We start from the raw sequence: 24,493 nt of genomic DNA, 5'->3' as shown, positions 1-24,493 counted from the left end.
AATGTTTCTGTGCTGTTTGCAAACACTCCACCATCACAGAACAGGTTGATTGTAAATGACGTAATTTTTGAATGGAATGCAATTTTTTTTATTCTATGATTGAATTTTATTTAAAAAAAAGGAGCAGAAATTCTTGAAAATTTAGAGCAGCCAATCTAAAGAGCTACTGGAGCTACGCAATTAAATTAAACTCAAAACAGTGTTTTTTTTTCTCGATTTTTATTTAGTTCCAAACAACAACGAATCCAGATACTTGCACAAAGCGAATTCTGTGTGTGTTTGGTTATGGAGACAGAAAGGGTAGAATGATCATTGGATTGTTCTCTCTTTTCAATAAACCTGAATTGCAACTGCAAGGCGCATTGCTTGTTGTTGTAGAATACGAATATCTTTGAATCAAACATGGGCTTCGATTTTCGATTCTTTTGTATCTTATCCTCTTTTGTTGCCGTGTTCGATTTATTCTTAAAGCACAAGACCAGTTTAATGACGTCGAAATTAATAATAATGTATCCATGATTAGGTATATAAAATGAAAATAATGAAATGAACAAAATCGTCACATTATTTGTAAGATCTGCATATCGGATTTTTGTATAACAATGTTTTTTGTTTTTGAAAATATGAAAATTACAAAAAAAAGTTGTGTTTTTGTACAACTGTTCTTATTAATTAGATTATTAACATAAACATGAAGTTAAAGTAATAGTTTCTTTTAATATAAATTTGTAACGAAAAGTTGCCTTCAAACATTTCTTTACCAAAAATAGCAAAATCAAGTTATCTAGTCGCATTAGAGAAGCAAAATTAACTATTGTAGGTAACTGTTAAAAAAGTTTGAGTGATTATAAACGTTACGATAAGACTCTTAAAATGAATTAATTAAGTTTATTAACGAACAGTTGTTCTATAACTCATGAGTTCAGAATAAAAAAAGAATTGCAGAATTATATAGTGACATGCATTTAAGAAAATACGTAAGTTATATTTTTTTGAAATCATAATAATTTATTCAGTTATGTTACAATAAATGGTATGTAGCTTCTAGGCAACAATGAGTAATAAAGAAAAAAACTATATCAGTTAACACAGTTGAAAATTTCTGAAAAAAATGTTTTGTTTTCGTGTAGCATAAAGCTACGTCACACTTTTCACACACGGTGTGCGTGATTTGACGAAAATAGGTTTAAAAAGAACTTTTTAAGCATTTTTAGATCAAAAAATTCACCGCTCAGTTACTCGTCACCAGTGAAAGCTAGCAGTTAGCGTTCAATTCCAAGTTGTTTTTCTTCCACCGAAATGTAACCTTTTAAAGCTTTAATTGTTTAGGGACAGTGTCCGAAGTAGGTGCCAATTCTTGATCAGAATTAGAGTCATTTAAACGCCCTAATGAATCTTCCATTTCAATATCGCCCCTTTCTTCAGTAGAATCTTCGAAATCTGGCTCAAAATCGGGTTCTGACAAGCTATCATCATCAAAATCGAGTCCATCTTCACTTTTCGCGACGCAAAACAAAGTAATACTCTGAGTAAAAAATATTAGCGATATTCATACCGTTTCAACACAATGTAGCCTACAGGACACAAACCCAAATTGGCACTTCACAAAGAAAAAACAATAAAAAACTACAAAAAACAGTTATCTTGTAAACATTGAGCACTTACTTTATAGATTTTCACAAAAAAAAAATCACTTTATAAACCCAAAACAATTTTTTATTGTTTTTACGAAAAAGCACACTTCCAAATTTTAGAAATTATTAGTTTACTAAAGGGATTTCTCCGTAAGAACAATTGAGTTGTCCATCTCTTCGTGTTTTTGGTATTTGATTAGAAGATAACAGTATAGAATACATTCTGCAATGCTTAAAAACGGAAAAATTTAAAAAGAGTAGGACAAAAGGGGGGTTAAGCGCTTTGTTGCCTGTGGTATACTATATGCTATAATGACATTGGATATGCCTACATATTTTGAATGCCTATGAGTGTTATATACTTTTGAAGACTAAGTACTAATATTCTAGGAAAGTATTCCAATTTGTCAATGCAAACAATTGAAAAAAGCAATTACTATGTACTAGAAGGATTTATCGAAAAAAATACTGAATGTTTTGTTTACAAAGCTTTACAATGCTTAGTTGTAGTATCGTATATGAGAACCTTTTCAATAACTTCATTATTCTTTTTCTGTTCAAAAACCCTTAGGGTACGGTCACGTCCTGAGCGGCTGAGCGTCAATCCTGAGCGTCAAAACTAAATTAGAACGTATGAAAATGTATGGGGGTGGCCACATACACCCTGAGCGGCTGAGCGTCTGAGCGACGTCGCTCAGCCGCTCAGCTCTGTTCTATTTTTTTTTTAAATCCTGAGCTGCGAACTACATTTTATTCTAAATTACCACGAACAATTTGGTAAATGGTGAAAATAATGGTTTCTTTTGAAGAAAAATATTAAAAAATATTGTTTTTTTTTTCGTTAAAATAAAAAAAAAATAAAAAGACCCCGACAGGAATCGAACCTGGGACTCAAATCTTTGTCTGTTTAAGAAGCTATAGCCTAAACGGATGGATCAATTATCTTTGAACTTGGTATGTAGCAGTTTTTGGAGATTGTGCAGATGATTGTATGGAATTAATTTTTTTAGAACCTTATCTAGTTACGAGTCATCATACTCGTAAACAGGAAAGCTCGAACATATTTGAGTTGTGTTGATTCTGTTTGTTCGAGATCGTTTTTTTCGAGTAAGTACTCGATGTTCGTAAACAATACTCGACTCGTTTGGTTCTCTTACCCCGTTTGTATGACCGATTTAAAGATCGAATTGAAACTGAATCGAAATTTCGATCCAGGTATATGGAAGTACCAGATCGAGGAATCGAATTGAAATAGAATCGAAAACACAATTTTTCTTTTTAATATATTTGCAGTTAAATAGAAAAATCTAACCAAAAACAGTGAATTTGCAAATAAGAAGACAATCACACACAATTTTCACCATAAATTATATCTCGAGTATTCAATTCGTTAGGTATATATGCATATTTTCGATTCGATTCAGCTCTCCGAGTCGGATCGGATCGACAAATCCTGATTCAATTCGATTCAGGTATATATAGACCTAAATCCTGATTCAATTCGGATTCAAATCGCCATACAAACGGGGTATCTGGTGGCCACCTCGTCGCTCAGGATTGACGCTCAGCCGCTCAGGACCTGGCCGTAGCCTTACTATAACAAGATATCGATAGAATGTAAATTCCACCACAAACCAATATTCTGTTGTTTGTATTGTTTATTGTTATAGTTTATACAAGATTTTTTTAACATTGTTGTATCATTGAGTGGATCTTTTTCATCTATCATAAAACTTCTTTTCACCATCTCGAATGAAATCTATTTTTCAATGACTCAAAAAATTGGTCACTTCGTCTTGTGCAGGAGGGACGAAAAAAACAAAAAGCCAACGATGACAGGTCACGATTTTCCAATTTATTCCAGGTACTGGTTGGCTGGGTTTGCGTTGCATTTAAATTGCATTTTGTCTGCAAAGTTTTCCTCTATGAGGCTCTGCATGTTTGTTTGTGTTTTTGTTATTTCACCTTGGTTCGTAAACTACTTTTTTATTTATTTTATTAACTTCTATTTTTACAAGTTAGGTATCTGTAATTTTCTAAGCAAACAAAAGGTTTACCTGACATCAGTTAGAAGAGACTAAGGTATACATACTTTTCCATAGCGTGGACTATAAATGCAGAAACAACGCCACATCTTCAAACTTACTGTAGGTTTAGGTTTTTTGCATTCCTTTATTTTTTTTTTTTGTTATGTTTGTACATCTTCTCTAAATCGAAAATACATAGGAATACAATTACAAATGGATTCGCTTAGTATTAAAAAAAAGTTCAGTTGTTATATAATGTAATTTGTCGTGCTCTTATATTGAAATAATTAAAATAAAATAAAGTAAAATAAGTTATTGTTATCAAGATATGAATTAAGAGTAAATGTAAGGAATAAGGATACTACATTGTAATTGAAATGAGATGCTTCTATCATTCTTTGTTGATATGTATATATATATTTTTTTTTTTCAATGTAATGTAAACATATCACGCACAGTGCCAATTGCATTTCATTTAATTTAGTCCCATAGAATGCTACTGCATTTCATATCACAACTTCAGTCACACCCACAACGCAACTCAAAACATTTGCATACTCAAGCGTATATCTGTACTGTCTATGTACCAGCTAAACGTGTTACTTTAAATACAATCAATTTGCTTGAAAGAAGTTGCAGGTTTGCTAATTTTATGCAACTATTTGAAATACGTGGGTGCGTCTATTTCAAAACTATAAAAATATAATGGACTCCCACAAGAGAAGCTATTAAGGTCATTATTTTTTGGTTGATTTTTTTTTATGGATTAAGCTATTACTTACAAATGGTGCTACGTGATTTTTATTAAAGTGATGAAAAACTTACCTGAAAATAAAATTAATAAAAGAATAAATTAATTATAGATTCTAATCGTTAATTATATTTTATCAGAAAATTATGAAACTTAAAGCAGAAAAATATCTATAAAATCATTCTCGAGTTAAATACGTGTTTTTCGCTGTTAACTTTAATGTGTGTGACGAACTGATTTTAAAGAACTCCTAACCACAATATGTACATATGTACATGTAAGAGATGGAAAAGATACTTAATACAAAACACGTCACGCATGCTTTGGTTTGGTTGAAGATAAATTGGTTCGAAGGAGGGTTAAGACCGTTCAATGTAAGACAATAATTATTTTTTCAACCCACATTATCTTGTGTTTTATTCATAGAATTTAACCAGTTAAAATAACTGAGAAATTATCAATAAATTTATGAAAAAATATACCTATGCGATAGAGAGATATTTAGGGCGTGTGAATAAGCTATTTTGTATTATTTCGAATTAATGGATGCCAATAACTCCAAGGCAGTATTGAAGGGAACTTATAATTAAGTATTGGTAATGAGATGGAAATTTAAATAAAAGACTAGGTTACAGGAATGTATGGTAGAAGACAAATAATAGAGACATTATTTGAGATTAAAGGAAAAAGGTAACATCTGCCCAACCTTTTTAGAATAAAGATACAAAATAAGAGGGCTATTTATAAATCTGTGAAGCTTACGTTTACTTAAAGGTGCAGATACATTTATGTTTTTGTTTTTGAGGCTCTTGAGATCTCTTGGTTAAAAATCAATTCGTTTTTATTGTTATTTCAAAATCTTTCCACAATTTTAAAGGAATCGGACTTAGATTTACAACTTAGTTACAATTAGTTTAATGATTACCAGTGTGGTTTTCATCTTAAATACGCTGTTAAACTTTTTCATGCATTTTTTTTTTTTTATCACAGTTATCAAGTTATTTGTGGAATGACTTGTTATAAATGGATGACTTGTTGTACAAAGGATGGACAAACAATGTCCTAAAAAGAGGAACTATGTAATTGAAACAAAATATTCGTTTTCTACAAAGTATATAGTTCGGGTAAATCATGCTAGAAACGACGGTATAAAGCTCAAAATAAATTTCATTTTACGAACCGAAAATTTTGTCATTAATCGAATTTATTACAAAATGGCAGGTGTTTTGCTATTATCAAAATAGAGGTGATGGAAAATGTTGTGAATAATACTGCCCATAATCTCGTGAAGGCCCTAACTACATTTTTCATACTCCTGAGTTATAGAGGGAAACACTGAATAGCTTACCGCAATTTACATATAGAAATTAAAAAAATCAAAAAAATATTTGGAAGTCAAATAACGGCACACGATTACGCTCAAACGGTAACGTTTCCAAAATTATTATTGTCTCTATCTAGTCTGTAGATATAGATAGAAAGAAATATCGCCAATACGTTAAAGTAAGAACGTTATCGTATGTCATAATTTGGTCCCAGATCTTCAACAAAAAATATACATGCATTTTTTAACGATTTACGACTAAACTACAATAAAATGAGCTTCTGGTACTTCATTATAAAATTCTGCTAGAATTTGAAATAGCTTGCATTTTCTGTGTATTATACTCTTAAACACAAAAACGCCATTTGCAAATGAACAGAACTCAATTTCACCGCCATCAGGTTCATAAGTTTTACAAAAATTTTAACATTAAAATAACTTTCCCACAACGAGCCTTCATTGAAAAATCCAATCAATCTTAATCTGCGAAAAAAAACACATTCAAACAAATGTATTTGCACATAATGCACTTAAAAAAAATTTGTATATACATTCCAGATCTTTGTAATCGATTTGTTCATTAAATTGAAAATATGTTTTATACAATTTTTATATCTTCAGATTTTACTATCTTCAATCCACTTATGCTTGTTTATGGTAAAAACTCTTTGACGATTACGAAGATATACCTCTTAATGGAAAGTGAAATTTGTTGGCCTATTAATGATGACCAGTTGAGTGCAAATAATAAAACAATATATAGATAAAAAAAAAACTTAAAAGAAAGTGACCAACAAGTGCATTACCCTCATCACTGTTAATGGCAGAGCATATTTGTATATACACATGTGTAATAGGTATAGATAAAATGTAATTACACTGTCAACATCTTCAGATGTGCATTTCACTCCTTAAAAAGTCATTGATACCTTCTTGAGTCTTGAATGACTTTCGTCAGCCAGTAAAGTTTGTAGATGTGCGCTAAACGACAATCAGACACGTCTGTCTACCTTATGTAGTAGTCTGGGAAGTAATGTTGTATCAGTTTTCTTGTTCACTTACATATTCAAGAGTTTTCATGGCGGCCTTTAACAAAATTACTTTCGTGCGTACTTAAAAAAGATCGATTTTGTTTTTTTTTCTTTCAAAACTACATTAGATATTGGCCAAACTGTGCAGTTTGAATTTGCAAGTGAAAAATGAAGCAACAACAAGCATTATTAAAATTTAAAAGTGACAATGTGGCGTATTCACATATACTGTTCAAACTGCTTTAACAATAAAAAGTAAAAGTATTGATAAGTAATTTGTGTGATAAAGGAGGAATGTCCAAAAATATACATATGGATTAAAAACCCAGCACCTATTAAACTAAGGTCTACATAATGGCTTGAAAAGCTTGAATCGGATTTTTTCTTTTTTTAGATAACTTCGAACGAGAAAAAATTTAAAGGAAATATTTTATCCGCGAAGCGAAATTAATAGGAAGAATAGAATCGAACTCGGCGCTTTCAGAGATGAGGGAAAAAATGGGGTGATCCGTAACTCAGATAACTGTCGAAAAGTCAATTTTCTGTTGAGAAAAATTTAACTTGGATGATCGAGGAAGGGCGGTTTAAGAACTGCTTTCATAGCAGAGAAGGAATCATAATAGTTTGGAGTTATAGCTATTTCCTATTATGGCACAAAAGACTTAAAGCGCGAAGATGACCGGAAATATGTAGCCATCATGGACCAACGCTTTTCCAATATTTTCAATGTGTGATGGTTATAGAACCAATGTTTAATTTCCTCATGCATAAATACATTTTGTATTGTTTAAAATGTGATAAAAGATTTTGTGGAATATATTTGATTTTTTGACATTGACATGTTTTATACTATGTGAGATATGGCGACACTAAGTCGAGCTTATTTATTTGTTTCTTTGATCCGGTTCGGATTTATAAATCAGTTCAAAAACCTTTTGAGTAACATTTTTTTTCCCTTCAATGAATAAAAAACAAGATTGACCTTATTACAAAAAACAATACAAGTCCATTTTTCGAGTAGAGTGCAGTGATCACCTTACAACGGTTGTTGTTTGTGAAATTTTGACGGCAGTCCCCATGTCGCACGGCCGGATGACAATTTGCTCCTTGCGTTAACAAGCTTCAACTTTCGAACGGAAATTTCTTTTAATAATTAAACAATAAATTTAATTGAACAAAATGTTAATTTTGCGTTGAATATTATTTCAAATAATATTAAGTAGATTGCACAGTGTTTAAGCTAGGTATAGTAGGTATTATATCGATAATAAAACACTCAAAATTAATACATGTGACATGTTGATAATGACTTTTTAAGTGTTATATTCAACAATAAGAAATAAAAAAGTTTGAAATAGGATTTTTTTTGGTTAGTTACCTATCACTTAGCTTACTTACATTCAAACTACAAAACATCACTTATTTAAACACCACAATCAAGGCCAATAAATCTGAATTAATAAAACTCACCTCTCAAGTGGTGGAAGTTGTAGGTACATTTGGTAAAATATAACGCCTTTCCCACACCCATTTCATTTGTAAAGTTAAATATTTTTTAATCTTCTAAAGAAAATATTTACTTAACCAAAAGTTTAAAAGCAAGAATATCATGTAGTCAGATAAGTACACTGAGATTCACCTGCACAGGTATAAATATCATACTATCGTTTCTGTGTACCTATGAACATTCCTTATTTTAAAAGGTATAGATAGGTACACTTTAGGTAGAATTCTAATCCAAATTAAATTCCAATTTTTACAAACGTGGAAAAATCAACTAAAAAACAAGTTGAATCACAAATTGGATAAATAAGTAAGTATAAAAATTTACCTGAGAATCATTTCGAAAATGGTTATTAGGCAGAGCGATTGAATTCGACGATGGTGAACCGACTATATCCATTTTCGTATTTATTGTGTTTGTATTTTTTTTTTAACTGTGTGTTGAAAGTGAAATATTAATTTCCTAGATATTCCAAATATATACAAGTGTATCAGTGCAATTATAATTTGCTATTCGTTTCCGTAAAATATGATCGTTTTTAGAATTTCGAAGTTTGCATTTTCGAATTTCCCAATCGAAGACCACTCTTCACATTATTTAATTTTTTTTAAACTTGATTTATATATATATTATATATGTATATATTTTTCACCACTCGCACTCACACACAAAAGCGTTTCTCATCTCACTCTTCAGTTACAACAGAGAGAAGAAACCACCCTTGGACTTAACAAGAACGAAAAAACCGAACAAAAATATAATACATATATCAATATGGCAACGCAACAGGTTGTGAACAACAGGCACTTTTAACATTTCTTATAAAAAATGCACGATTTGTGAATACGTATATATTCTTTTTTGGTTTTAAGGCACTTTTTTTGAACAAATTTTCATTGGATACGGCACATTTGATGAGAAATTATATAATTAAAATATTTTCCATTAATGTTCTTTGTTTTCGAGTACTCGTTGGGCGCGAATAAGGTCGTAAACGCTAGATTTAGAAAATATCGAATTCTTTTTTAAATTTGTTTTGAAGATGTTTGTGTTTCTACTCAAGTAGGTACATTCCAATCTTAAAGCCACCTCAACTTTAAAAGAAAAAAACAACAAAAATCTCGACCACTCTCGACGTAACGACAAACACTATCTGAAATGGACGCTGGGCCACATTGAGTGCTTTAGCCAAGAATTCCCCGTCTATGGATTCAACTATAACCACTTGAAGCAATGCTGCTTGCTTGGCTACCACAGCCTAAGATACAGATATACCTTGTGGAGAGTTTTTCTGATTTTTCTTTTTAGATTTTATTTTGTGTAGAAATAGTAACGACGACAACGACACGATGACAACAACCTACCAAAAGACCCTACCTAACCAAAGTCATTGAAACATAGGAAGAGCGAAAAGGAAACCAATGTAAAATTGGAAGGTAGACAAAACGAGAACGAACGAACAGCTTCAATACAGGAATGCAATCTAAGATTGAGGATTTGCAGGGGATCGTCGGCAATAAGGACATGCACTTTGGTCATATGAACTAGCATGTTGTCGATAGAAATGCTGGAAAAAAGGTAGTTTTGGTAGGAGAAAGAAGAAGAAGAATGAAAAAATAAACTCGTACCTCAAAGCCAGACCCACTCAATGGGAATTAAATACCTGTGAGATGTGCATTTGAAGTGGAGTGGCTCTATAAATTTACACGTAAATGCTGGACTTTTGTGTTTTGATGGGGGAAATCAAAGCCAAACGAAATAGGATTAAAAGGTTACATGTGATGACACTTGTGCTAGGTTTCATAAAAACAAATTAGAATACTTATTTAAGTAAAGAACAAATAAAAACAATATAATAAAAATAGAACATTAGTTGAAAGGAGTTAGGTTACAGGTCTTTTTCTACATTTATAAGTATGTTGAAAAGAGAATTAGGTCGAATTTGAAACCATTTTAAAGGTTTAAAATAAGTGAAGGGTTGATTGATAGTATACCTACTTACTTGCAAGAAGAGTCTTCCTAAAGGAAACCCTAAATCAGTTTCAAACAAAAGAACAAAAAAACAAGGGGATCGCTTTTAATTAAAAATGTGTGTCTATTCAAAAGGTTATATCAATATACATATTAATATACAGTGGGTAATTGTGCTGTCAATTTTATTAGAAAAGAAAATATGATAAAGTATAATCATCTTTTTTTCCTTTTATTCAAAAAATGTGTAGGTACATAGTTCTTTAAGATTTCCCTTTCATATATTAAATGATATCAAAAAGTTCGCGGAATGGCAGGGAAACGGAAGAAATTTAACACGTTTTTATGGTTGCCTTAAAATATATTTACATACATCTCATTATAATTTTGTGTTGCATTTTTTTCTGCTTAAAAAATTTAAATATATCCGAAGAAACTATTTGCAGTGGTGTTAGCCATTTATGAAGGCTCAAAAGTCCATATATGTATGTATATGTAGTCTCCAAACCCATGCGTTCCGCACTTACCGCGCCACAATGTGGCAATTTGACCTAAAATGTGGTCATAAATCAAATTTCCCAAGGATTGAGCTTATGTGCTATAACAGGCTACTTTTTAGTGAATTTTATCTATAATAATTGGTTTTTCGTTGTTTTTTTTTAACATTAGTGTTTTTAAAATAGCGCAACACGCCGTTACATGGTCTAACGTATATATTGTTAAACTGCTGGATATGTAGAACAATCTTGCAATTCAAGAGTCTGCCCGAACTATTACGGCCATATTATTCACTAGTTTAAAAATTATATCTGGATGTAAAGAAATTGAAATGTCAAAAATAACTCCAAGTCCATGATATTCACTATGACAGAAACAAACAAATAGTCATTTATAACTATTTTTTAACTATTTTCATAGTTAAAATCGGTAAAACTATTTTGGATTTATTTTTGACATTTGACAATTTTACATCCAGATGTATTTTTTAAACTAGTGAATAATATGGCCGTTAATGATACAAATTTAAAACCAAACTTTAAAACTTGGTACACCTCAACATCTCAGTACTTTTTTCGCCAGGCTAATATCAACATAGAAGAACTTGGCCCTTTTATTAACAGTTATGTTTTTATTGTTATATCAATACTTCATAATGCCAATCATGTACTTTTACAAATTTCAATTAAATGCTTTCAGTTTTACATATGTACAAAAATATTGAAAAGCTTTCGTCCAGAGGGATGTCCCCCCTTAAGCCTAGGTGTATTTGTTACATTGGTAGATAAGTTTATAAATATCATGCAAAAATTTTTTTTTCAAACTGTTCAAAAAGGGAGATATACCCTACTTTGCGGTAATATTTTTTCTTCAAAGTTCTTTTTTTTTTTTTCTTTTTCGGTAATAAAATAATATATTATAAAATATAAGAAATGTCAAATCTGAGTTTTAAGGTGGGTGATTCAATATGCAGTCGTCACAAAGGGGCCCTTGAGAATTAAACCCTTGCAAATCCAGATCCCATTTTGTTCACTTTTCTCTTTTTTCTCTGACGACTTTCTTTCTTGCTACATTTTATTGAAAACTTTTCCGTTTCCCATTCTAGCTCTCTTTCATTTTGAAGATAAGTTCTTTTTCAGGCCTTCATTTTCTTTGTGAAGAAGATCGATTTCTTGCTGTGCTTTCTTCAAGGCCTCACTTTGGTTTCGAAAATTGATTTCTTGCGTGAACTCCTGACAGAGTTTTCAGTGTATGGTCAAGTCTGGCGAAAAGAGTGAATATTCCATTTAATCAGGATTGGCACTTGGGGTACTGTATCGATTTGTTCATTCCATATTTTTATGTCATTTACGACATTTTCATTATACGGAGAGAAAACCAACCATTTCTCTACGCCCCGCTTCTTCGTTGAAAATTGGAATTTTTGATTAGCTTAAGTTATAGACTGTTCACATGAAATTTTATACACAGTTTTAAATCTATTAGCATTAATTCGGAGATAAACTCCTTTGTTAAGCTTATTTGACTGTACTATTTACGTTTACTTCCACACAAAATAATATTCCCCTTTCAAAAAAAAAAAAACAATCTAACAAATTTTTTCTAAGATACCTACATATAAGTATACCTTACCAATTGCAGCTATTAACCATGCGATAAGACTTACCATGCCTTTATTTTTTTTTAATCCTATTACAACTGAAAATCGATACAAATAATTCAAAAGGAATTCGAAAACGATGCCAATAACCTCTGCCTTTTTCTTAACCTAAAGCAATCGCCTTAACTAGATGTAAGTGAGGTTCAAGTAAATCCAACAAGTGAATTTACTTCTTCATGGAAACAGTCCAGGATTAATGGAGTCTTTCTTTTAAGGCAATAAAAAACGCCGAACGCGAGGAAAAAACGAAAAATTAAGAATTACTAAAGGTAAACCCGACCAAAAGGTGTATTCGTCCAAGTTAGCTGCCGTTGCCTTTTGCTGTTCATAGTTCCATGGTAGGTTAGGTACACAAACCACTAACTCAAAACCTACAAAATAAAAAAAAATAAAAAAAAATAAAACCGCTTCAAAATTTTCAAAATTCAATAGCGAGGATGATGACGATGAGGGAATCACACAAAAAATAACACAAAAATGTAGGGTTTAAGTTAGAACAGTCAGGCCTCTTTATTCCGAATACTTTGTGTTCTGATTGGGGTAAAAGAAAAGAACTTTTATAAATAATTAACCATTGAGTCAAAATATTGTATGGCGTTTTGTATTGATTTCATGATATAATTTGTACAGTAATATGGCAATAAATGCCAATGGCAAAAATTAATTATTATATTATCATTTCTTAATACATAAAATGACAATTGGCTTTTGTATCAACTTCGTGTCCGTAATTGCGAAGTCGTACTGTACTAATGAAACAAGAAGTCAGCAGAGGGAAAAGCTGATACAACATGGATTAGGTAAGTTGAGGTAAGCAGCAACTATTTTGAGCAGGTTTTACGTTTAAGTCTTATTTTATTTTTGTTGATATTTTTATTTTTGTTTGGGTTTTTTTGTATGCTGCTAAGACACAGCGAAAGATACTCAATTTTATTGTTGTATGTATAGATACATATACTTAGGTAGAAACAACATTTCAGGTGAGAAATTATTGTTAAAGTATTAGTGTGGTGTGATGCGACAATACATCGAAGAGGGGAGAACTCTCCATTATTTGTTTATGAAAGTCTCCAATAAATTAATTTTCGAAATTTACCTTGGACACCTTTGGTAGATTAAACTACTCAGTTCATCGCATTTAACAGATATTTTTTTTACATAGCCTCAAGTGACAAAAATATCTTTGAATGTTTGAGTGTTAACTCACCACTCTTTGTAAAGAGATCTTTAAGTATTTTGTGTGTATGTTGTTGGCCTTTCTAAAAGTGAGTCTTTATAAAAAGAGACGAAGCTTTTTATGCAGTTTTGAACCACCTTTACATTTTTGCTATACAATAATTTCTAAGAATAAATAGTAAGGAAAATAATATAGCGTGGTGAAAAGTATTCACTGCGATACCGGTTATTTGCCCTTCCGATATAAATGTATAAGTTTTGGTTTTTTTGGTTGTTGGTAGTGTTTTTTTTTTTTTTTTTGTAAAACTTGCATACTAAAGTAAAACGGTGACGGTATGAACCGGTCGAAGTTTCTTAAATTATGCAAGAAGTTGAGGAAACACTGGTGCTTGAGTGAAGGAGTGTTTCTTTGGTTGTTTTGCTTTATACTTTTATTTGAGATACAATTTTTTTATTTTCACTTCTTCTTCAAACAAGCTTGCTGAGTGCAAGATTTATTTATTCATGATTTTGTTGAAAAGCCCATAGTTGTTTGGTTGTTGACTCTTGAAAGTTTTTAACTTATTTATTTGATGTTGAAAAGATATTTGTTAAATGATTAAATCATTTTACTGATTTAAAAGTTAGATATTTATACTAACAATGCTTTTCATTTGCTTATTTGAGTTACTTTTGTTTTTCTCGTTTCATACTTATTTACTCGTATTTATTTATGCACAACTTGAAAATATTTTCAAGTTTTCTTTCTTGAACATGCTGTCATAATTGTGGACTCTTTTCTGTATTTTTAGGAGAAACTATTAATTCAGATCTTATAGCAGATTTTTTACGTGAGAAGAAACCAAAACATAAATTCGAAACCAAGGATTGCTGCTAAGAAATGTCTAAATTGCGTTTCATGCCCTGACTAACCTTAAATTTGTATATAAAGCTAGGCTCCATTAAATTCGCTTATTACCAATAAAAAAAATGGTTGCCCTGAGTGGTTCCACTTTGAAATTCGTATTCGCCTGACAGTCTTCTTACATGCGTGATTTTATGATAGCAATGAGATTATATGAGATTCCCCTGCTCCTTAAAGTAACACAAATAAAATCCCTGTTAACACTGTCAAAAACTACCTCGAAATTGATGAACAGCGGTTGAAGTGTTGATCGATATTCAAAGCACATACAGCAGGCTTAAGCTCGGAGTTCTGCTTTTTCAGCATGAAGTGTGGCTTAGGAGAAGCATTCGGTGACCCAGGCTGTAATGAGTAATTGCAGTGATTTGGTTTATTTTGTTGGCCCAACTTGAAACAGTTCTATGGAAATGCCGTCAAGTCCTACCTCCTTATGGCTTTCTCTGAAAAATAATTTTCGACAAAATCCAGTTCTAAATGTGTTGACATTCAAAATAATAGGTCCTTCTTCTCGATTTAAAAGGTAGGAGAACGAGGTGTATTAAACAATATTGGCAGCTCAATTTGATTAAAATGCACGTGAAAGGAAGTCAAAAATGAAAAAAAAAACGGAATTGTAGTTCAAAGAACTTATAATATAAATTAACCATTTAAAATATAAAATTATGAAATCTGACATTATAAGACTTGCCTTCATATAAATTTTAAACAGAATTGGTTTAACCATTTTAGGGGAAGAGCCGACCTCAAAACAAAAACGTATTTTTTTTAATTACCTACGTAATTAATAGATCCGTTTTAGAGAAAATTACAACATGTCGAAAATGTTGCTTCTGTTGGAAAATTTAAGAAGTAATTAACACCGTATAACTTAAAAAAGAGCCATTCCATGGACAAGTGATTCTTTTGTTGTCGTTCTAAAACGTATCTTTTTAAAAACAAACACCTCTTGATTAAACATCCTTTCAAAAAGTAAATTACACAATTATTCTGGGGATTGAGTTGTGACCCTTGATATATAGTTACACCACGATTTTTCATTTTATATACATCCATTTACAGTCTCAAATGCATTGACATTCATTTTGAAATTGGCTAACACCTAAAGGTTTCTTAATTCCTATGGCACACTTCTAGCTCCTTAAACTTTGGTCTTATCTCTATTTCTACCTTCCTTTTTGTTACCTTTTCAAACAAGACCAACTTAAAACACATACATCTCACGTTTTGACCTTAAAAGTACCATAAACCACAACTTAACAACGTTGCATTCCACAACAACAACAAAAATGTAGAGTTATCACAACCACATTGGGGAACCCGATGACAAATGAATTTTAATGATGTATTCTGAGCCCTTTCCCCTTAATGCAACATAAGAAAACTTGGGAACAAAACGTAAACCAAAGTCAGCCAAAAATAAAAAAGAAAATAAACAAATAACCCAACAAAATTCAAGAAGGCCTTCGTATAGTGGTACTAAATTTATAGCTCTGCATTAACAGTCGCACCTTTATTCAACGGGCATACCTATATGTATGTATTCTTTTTTCATGGTACATGGTATTGTTCCCTGTTGTTATGCAAAGAACCCAAAAAAGAAAAACATAATAAAAATATAATTTAGAACAGGATAGGAACAAAAAATCCCATTTAGAAAGACGACCACTAGCCTTACAAAAATTAATGAAATTCTTTATACGTATGATATGTACGAAGTCCCGTATGTAGTTCCTACCTATGTATCTGGAGCTCATACAAATTTGCTTGAACACAGCATCCGAAGATTTTTGCCCACAGGAAGTCACAGCTGGCGCTGAGTCATCTGGAATGGGCAGAAAAACTACATACGTTCGTTTCTATTTCCGAGCTACCAACTTCATTAAGACTTGATGGTAACCTTTTTGATGTGGAACGTAGTCGGAAAATATTTTAGAGGGAACTATCATTTTTTTGTTATAAATCTGATTAAGTTTTAAATTATAGGTAGGTATAGGTACATTGCATAACATACATACATACTTCCTAAAAACACTTGGATTTTTTTAAATTGTTAAATTTTTGGAAAACATGTTTTGACAGACCAATTTTTCAAAAGTTTAGAAAGTGGGCAGGCTCAGAAACGTTAGGCACTAAATATTTAGGTAATTTCTCGGTCTCTGATTGGTCAGCTGTCAAAAAAAATCTTTCCAATTTAGGTAATTTTATTGGAAAGCTAACTGGAAAGTTAGGCAAGAAAATATTCCCTAAAAATTTAGAAACGTTTTTCTTGTCAACATGACAGCAGATTGTTTTTAATTAAATAATTAATATAGCAAAATTGAATTTATTTGTGTGAAAAACGAGTAAAAAGTGTATTATCGGTTATAATATTATTTATTCATTAAAGTTAAGTGAAATATGGTGTCTTCCCCCATGCGAACGGTAAAATACTCAAGTAAATTTGGAAATTTGACAATAGCATCATATCCAAACTAATTTAGGCAATTTACTCAAATTTCCGTTCAGAAAATAACGTTGACTAAATATCTAGCCCTTAATATTTCCTGAACGTGCCCAGTTTTTTCTTGATAAAGAAATTTCAAATAAAATAAATGAAATGGAGTACTTTACTTGTGGCTCAAAACAGTTTAAAAAGTTGTTTTACTCGTAGTTGTTTTAAGAAACAATTGAAAATGTACATAGTCGTATTTTTTTTTCTTCAATTAGTATTGTAATAATACCTATAATACTAAAATATTGTTGTATATGAAAATTTGCAAACATTATATTTAAAAAAGATGTTTAAAAAAAGTTTCTTTCAAGTTACCAAAAACTTCCTTTTGGATACGGTCTTGCATGAAGTTTGCTCCTTTTTTTTTTAGTTTTTTTTATCTGGTTTCATTCTGTATCTTGTGATTTTTTTATTTTTTTTTTTCAATTTCTGATGTGATTCTTAAAGCACAATAATACATACAAGAAACAAATTAAACACTAGATCCCTGCGGCGGGCGGTAGCACGGACAGGTGTGCATTTGTAATTAAATGTTCACCTGAAGCTGGATTTGCTTTTGTTTTTACTTTTCCAGTGACTGGCGCTGACTTTTATAAGTCCTCCGAACATCGAATGTTCGTATATGTCCATCATCATTGAAGCGGTTTTAATTCCAGTTGACTTTTTCTTGAGAATTCTTAAAGCAAAAGGTAAAGCAAAAGGTAAAAAAAAGAGAGACGAAAACTTGGTTTTGTAGTTTGGTTTCGTGATTAGATTATTTTGAGGTGGATTGTGGAGATTGTTTCGCGTCCGTCGTCATCGTCGTCATGATCGGCGACGTCGTCGCAGTCTGCCAGTTTTCTGTGGGAACGGATGTTAGGGATGTAATTGAAATGAAATCAAAAGCAAAATGCAAATTGATGTCATTTCAAAGAGTTGGGCGCAATTTTTCTTGTTTATCATTGCAGTTAAACAGCTTTAAGACGTCCGTCGGTGTGCACCGCCATTGAAATCATTTTTTTTTCTTGATTTGTTTATTTTTAAAATAATAATGGAGTCTGGACCTCGATTTGTAACGTTCTCGATAAATGTAATTAGTTTTTTTGTGCGAGTCTACAATTTTTTAATGTTAATGTTCTACAAAGGCATATTTATATTTCTTTCTTCTAATGATTAAATTTGAAAATAAAAAGGTCGATTAAAAATGGCAAAAAAACGGTATATTTAAGAAAGGCAAAGAAGATTCCTGACAGTTTTTCCAGGAAAGTTTTATAGTGAGTTTCTTAACTCGCAAATTTGATATAAATAATGGGCGTCTAACTATTTGAAATAAAAACTGTAGACAGAAAAGGTAGCAGCTAGGAGAAAATTAATTTATAAAGTATAATCGGCGAAGAATGATAGGAAGCACGTGGTTGCTTATAAGGTTACTTATATTGTAAAAACTTTTCATTTAAAAACGGTATCTATCGTTATTTTTCTTTGGGTCGCTGAAAAAAATTTTTTTAACTGGTTAAAGCTGTGATACCTACATTTCTAATTGATATTCTAAAATTGTTAATTTGGGCGAATTTAAAATAACCATAAGGCTTAAATTTACTGAAAAAGCGCAATCTTAAAAAGGACTCTTCTAAACATGTAACATTTTGTTTTAACATTACATTTTTTAGTTGCTTTTAGTTAATAACATGAGCCCTTGCCTTGTTGTGCATTTTATTTCATAAATGGCTGCAGTTTATTTCAGGATTTAATTCACAGGAATTGTATTATTCAAACCACAAAGTACCGAAAACCTATCACCCACTACTTAAAATCTTATCTGGCTGTAAACGTTCGTACTTAAACCCCTGAAGTTTTATTAACCAGAAAAAAACTCAAGTTAATTAAAATCAACGCTTCATTGAAACTTATTAGATTGTCTGCGCTGAAACAAGAAGGCCTCTTAGAACTGGCAGCTTTTCAATTAACCAATTTATTGCAAATTAAAAGCCCAGATCTGCGCGCGGTCACGTCGCGTCGGTTGTTCTCACATTGTTATTTTTTTTATTTCTAGTCGTTTTTTCATGGTTCATGTCAGCCGTAGTGAGGGATTTTGTGTCCTGAAGCACTTTTAATTTTCCCAACCTTTTGAATGACACAAAACACACGTCAAGTCCATCATGCGATGGCTACCCGACGAAAATAACTCAAATGCTACCCCTTTATCCTTTAAATTGCCAATCCGATTCTCCCCAATTATGTGGATTACTTTTTTTTTATTTTAATTTTTTTTCCTAATCGAAACATAAGAGCACTTACCCTCTTCTTCCTGCGATGTGATGAATGTGGCGTTCCATGTCTGCTTCCACTAGCACTCGTTTGTATTTCATTACGTAGCAAATCGTCAACGTTTCGAATGTACCCCAGACTATTGCTGCGGGAATGTGGCTTCAGGCTTACTCCACTTCCAACTCCAGTTTCATTTCCACCGCTACCGTCTGCTTGCATCCAGTAAACCTGATTTTGTGTCGAATTGGCTGTAGAAGCAGCAGCAATAGATGCAGCCTCACTTCGGCGTCGTCTATGCGACGATACACTACCATTCGGAATGTAGTCACCCGCAATGTGTACCTTATTCGTTGCGTTTGCTAATGGAAACTCATGCACTTCATAGGGGAAACGAGGATCCATGGGCTGGCCAGGTTGTCGAGGATACATGTAACTATCGCGTATGAACATTTTCGAGGTATAAATACGATCATCGAATGGATACAACGCCCCAATGGTTCCATTGTGACGGACAAGAGTTGGAACATAGGGATTGCCAACTCCAGGCCGTATGACACGTGCATTGATTGCAGAATGACGCCGTGAGCCTTGCGAAGTAAATGAAGAGGTTTTTGCTTTGAAACTACGACGCCTAGATGAACACTTTAAAAATTTCATTGTCACTCTTTAAGCTTAAATAATGGTAATGAATTTCGCCTGGAATTATGCAATGATGTATGTATAGGGTAAAAGAGCGATATCATCCAAATACCCCATGGAGTATAGTTTTACGTGTTACGAGTTTGATTTAGTCTTAGTGATTTTTGTTTAGAAAAGCAGAACACAAGAGTTAAGAGAAGAGAGTATCACAGCACTCCAATTTTGATACTACTTTCAAATATAATGCAATCATTTCATTATTCCGAAGATTTTACTATCTTTTTTTTACTATCAACGGCTTTTATTTTTGTGGGAAAAAAATTCAATTATGAATTATTTTTTTGAATTGATGTATTTTCAAACGAATAAATTCTTTTAAAAAAACACTAAAAGTTTATATTTTTTTTTTCTTCAATGAAATTATTTTATAATTTTCTTTATTATTATTAGTCTTGCAATTTTTTAACAGAACTTCAATTACTTATTTTATTAATATTGATTGATTCTAGACAAGTACGTATATATTTTGAGGCTGTTTTAAATTCACTAGAGTAAATTTAATTTTTATGGTGTCAATTAGAAAATGTTATGGTATTTTGACTAATTAGAAACGAACTTGCTTATATTTTAAGGTATTTTAGATTTTACTTTTTAAATTGCACATTTGCAAGTTTTAAAATAAAAGTTTAACTTTTTTTAATTCACACCTTTGTAATATTCGTGTGTTATTTTTACCAAAACACTTAGTTTCAATTTTCAAATAAACTGTTTTTTTTTTTGTGTAGGGAACAACACATAGAAAATATTTGCGCAATGTGGGCGGAATATTCAGCTACGCAAGAATAAGAAATGTTTGCTTTTGCAGGATTATTTAGACTAATTAGGGTCAATAGGAAAAGTTTCGTGCAATTTCAATTAAAAACTATTCCGGAGTTCATAAAAATCATTAATTCTTGTTTTGTCTACTGAAATAATGGCTGGATTTAAAATCCTGTGTAAATAATAAAGCTTTTAAGGATATTGAAATAGTACTGAGACTTCAGTCTAATCTATCGGTAACAGGTAAGCCAATTTGGTATTTTCAAAAAGCATGGGCAAGCACCAAAAAAAAATTTACTTTGTCGAAAATTTCTTAGAATTTAGTTGAGTCGATAAGTGATGGGTTTTTTTTAGTACTTGTGTGCTACGTGTACATGAATAACTTTTAAAAGAGCAATTTTAATATAATGTAACTTAAAAAAAAAACCATAGTTCCGAAATTTTTTTTGCCACATCATTTCCCTTGTTTTAACAAACAGTAGTTTTTTTTTCATGAATTACTTAAATTGGTTATTTTGACATATGCAAATGATTTGGTCGATCACATTTTGGCATCTTACCAACCGTATCGTAACAACCGTTAGATATAAAAACCTTTGCGTAACTGAATTGAAAATAAAAATACTCATTTGGAACATTTACTTGTCTTCTTTGTCTATAGACAGTCATTAGAATCGATATGACATTCTTTTTGCATTTTTTTTTAATGTCTAGAGTCGGTCATTGGAAAAAAAACATACAAAAACTCCCATGTATCTAAAAGGGAGGTCTATATAGACTTGAAGAAAAAAAAGCACAAATAAATAAATCCAATTTGTTCCGATACGTTGATGTGCTACGTTTACACGAGACTTTTTACCTCCTCTTTTTTTCTGGGTTACTGCAAAATGGTGAACCAAAAGACATTTAGGAAAACAAATAGATATAAAATGCATGTCTATGTCTATGTTGGACGATCTAGCTCGTATTTAATTAAAGTTTTTGGAAAAAACAAAAAAAAAATATCAAAAATGGAATATCATAAACAACAAAACTCTTTCTAAGTCTGTTTTAAAAGTATCAGATTTTCAAGTTATGATTTATTTAATAAATACATTTTATTAAACTTTGATCTCTTAAATTTTCCACAAAACCAATACATTTCATTTACACCAAATAAAACACCGTTACAAAAAAGGGGCGGATTAGTTAAACAGATAGATGATGGGATACGAAATGTTGATAAATCCTAGAAATACACTTTTTGAGGGTGGATAATCGTAAGTCTTATACATTTTCGAAATGTGCTGTCCATTGCAGTTCACCCGGCAAAACCAACCGATGAAAATTGCAAAAAAAAACGTAATCTCTAATTAAACTGACAAGACTGGGGGATGTTTTTTAGGTAGGTATATGATATATTCATTTCAGGTTAAAGCGTCATTCTTTCCGCAGTTACAAAAGAAAATAAGAGTTCGATAGTTGGTCGACCCCAATGTCCGCCGAAGTATTATGACATTCTTGTTGATGTTAATTTATTTAATATTAATTATTTAATATAAAAATCTTAACCGTTGAGCTGTCTTCATGATAATTTGATTGAAATTAACTGATTTACAATAAATTTAATTTCTATGATTCATTGTTTTTTGTTCTTCTAAAAAGAGAGACCACGAACCGTTTATTTAGCACCACAACCGATTTAGAACTGCCAGAGCGAAATAGAACAAATGACAGCTTCAAAGAACATTCAATTGTCGTTGGAAGTAGAAATTTCCAGTGATACTTTTCCACATTGTGTTTTTGTTTGTTTTAAAAATATAATCACTACCACTCATCCACCCCTTAATTGATGTTTGGTAGAGAATGTAAAATATAGTCAAAAAGCATAGGTTCAACAATGACGTTGGCCTCAAAAGAGATTTGTTAAGGGAGGTGTAAATTTTCTGTGATAATGGACACTGAGAAAATATTCGTGTCAAAATATAACAAACTCAGATTTTTTCACCTCACTTCGATGGGTCATTTAAAATAATTTTGCTTTCTATACATACAGGGTGTCCCAAGAGTCAACGTCGAAACGAAAACGATAGATAGGGTAGGTGGTGAGTGTTATCAGAAAAATAATTTTAAAAAATCGCAGCCATATATTTTGGGAGTTATGGGCATTCGAAAAAAATGGTCACCCTATGACGGTCTTTCACGTGCCATGACTACAAATCTCAAGTTTTCTCAATTTTTTCTTTTGCACCTTTAATAACCCTGCTAATAAGTGCATTCAAAAATTTTAACTCAGCTGCATAAGTCTTAAAGCAAATATAACTTTTTTGGCCAACTAAGTAGTCAAAAATTTTACATGACCCTAATTCAATGAACCGTAGTGTAAAAAAAATGCACTACGATATTTCGGCAAGTTACTTTAAAAAATTGTGTTCAATTCTCTTTTCAAAATGGTACAACATTGTTGAGAATATTACATAAATAATGGAAATAAAAATGCTTTTCTTAAGAAAACCGATTTTTATTATTATGTAATTTTTGCATATTTTTTTAACTGAATTTGTATTTTTAGAAGTAGTAGATTAAATAATACTTCTTTTAAGCATATGAATGAAAATAGTAGAAAAAACTTTCCTTTTGGTCTTTTGACCTGAAATGGCGACCGTAAACACTGCGTACCCAAAGCAGGTTCTAAATAAACTTTTTTTAAAAGGGTTATTATGCTATGATGTATTTGTTGTTCAATTAAATGATTATATGCATTTCTGACTTCTCGTGAAAGGTGTTAGACCGATTAGTACTTTATTAATTTCTTTTTCTTCTTAGTCAATATTTTGAGTGATTCCTAATAGTGTTGGAGACTATGACAGGAAGAACGCTTTCACTTTTATTCTATCCCGAGGATTCAGAAATACATACAATCATTGAACTCAACAACAAATACATCATAACATAATAACCCTTTTAAAAAAAGTTATTTCGAACCTGCTTTGGGTACGCAGTGTTTTACGGTCGCCATTTCCAGTCAAAAGACCGAAAGGGAAGGTTTTTGTACTACTTTCATTCATAAACCTATGTTGAAACGTAGTCTACCAACTGTATTTGACGGTACGTCTGAAATTGGACTCTAAGGTAGACTGATGAGCATTCTTTGAAGCGCGAGTATTACGGTTGAATTGTTTGGGGGAGGAATGCACCTACCCTCATATTTCAACTGAGCATTGGTTATAAAAATAACGATAGTACAAAGTAGTAAAAATGACATGCTTTGTAGTGCTCTAACTCTGAAATGAAAATGATGTCCAACAGAAAAGAAGACTTTATTATTTGTACTTTTTTTCGGTGAATATACAAACTTATCTGGTCAGAAAGCTGAAAATTCAGCAGTTAAGATGGCTGCTTTATTTAGATCGTAGTGATACCGACGCACCAGGCGGTCGAGTTTTAGATTCACGTTTTTTTCTTCTTCGAAATTTGTTATTACTACCACAGGTCTACTTATACATAGGTACCTATAGATAGTTTGTTTAAAGGCTGGTTTCATGACTTGGGTTACCACGGGTATCAAAAGAATATTTTGAATTGCACATTAGACCAGTGCCAATAATTTTTGAAAATACAAAAATTATTAGCAGCATATGGGTGGTGGGAAAATTCAGGATAAATGGTATACCTATGAAAGGGGAAAAATAAATTGCCCACAAACAAATTGGGGGAAAGGGGGTGGGTGGGCGAAAAAGTGGGGTGGTTGTCAAAAATCGTGGTTTTTTACGATTTCTGTCAAAAGTAGACCTCCTATCGAAAAAAGGTAAAAGAAAAAGTTGTAGATAATATAAAT

The 24,493-nt window shown here is 31.7% G+C and overlaps 1 protein-coding gene across 10 annotated transcripts in view; it reads right to left on the bottom strand.

Moving 5' to 3' along the window:
* LOC129915545 (tight junction protein ZO-1) overlaps positions 1 to 24,493 on the bottom strand; it is a 167,220-nt gene that overhangs the window by 66,365 nt on the left and 76,362 nt on the right. The window contains exon 1 of one of the 10 annotated variants that reach the window (XM_055995141.1): positions 19,249 to 20,149. The exons of 7 other annotated variants lie outside the window; for them this stretch is intronic. In XM_055995141.1, the coding sequence (XP_055851116.1) occupies positions 19,249 to 19,875 (627 nt within the window). In that variant the 5' untranslated portion in view covers positions 19,876 to 20,149. Of the gene's footprint in view, positions 1 to 8,598; positions 9,887 to 19,248; positions 20,150 to 24,493 lie in introns of those variants that run through there. 2 more of the 10 variants (XM_055995143.1, XM_055995142.1) reach the window with 2 other exon arrangements.

The sequence above is a fragment of the Episyrphus balteatus genome, chromosome 3, assembly GCF_945859705.1.
Source record: "Episyrphus balteatus chromosome 3, idEpiBalt1.1, whole genome shotgun sequence".
NCBI lineage: Eukaryota > Metazoa > Arthropoda > Insecta > Diptera > Syrphidae > Episyrphus > Episyrphus balteatus.
The sequence above is the reverse complement of the archived record's forward strand: the minus strand, read 5'-3'. Positions and strand labels throughout refer to the sequence as shown.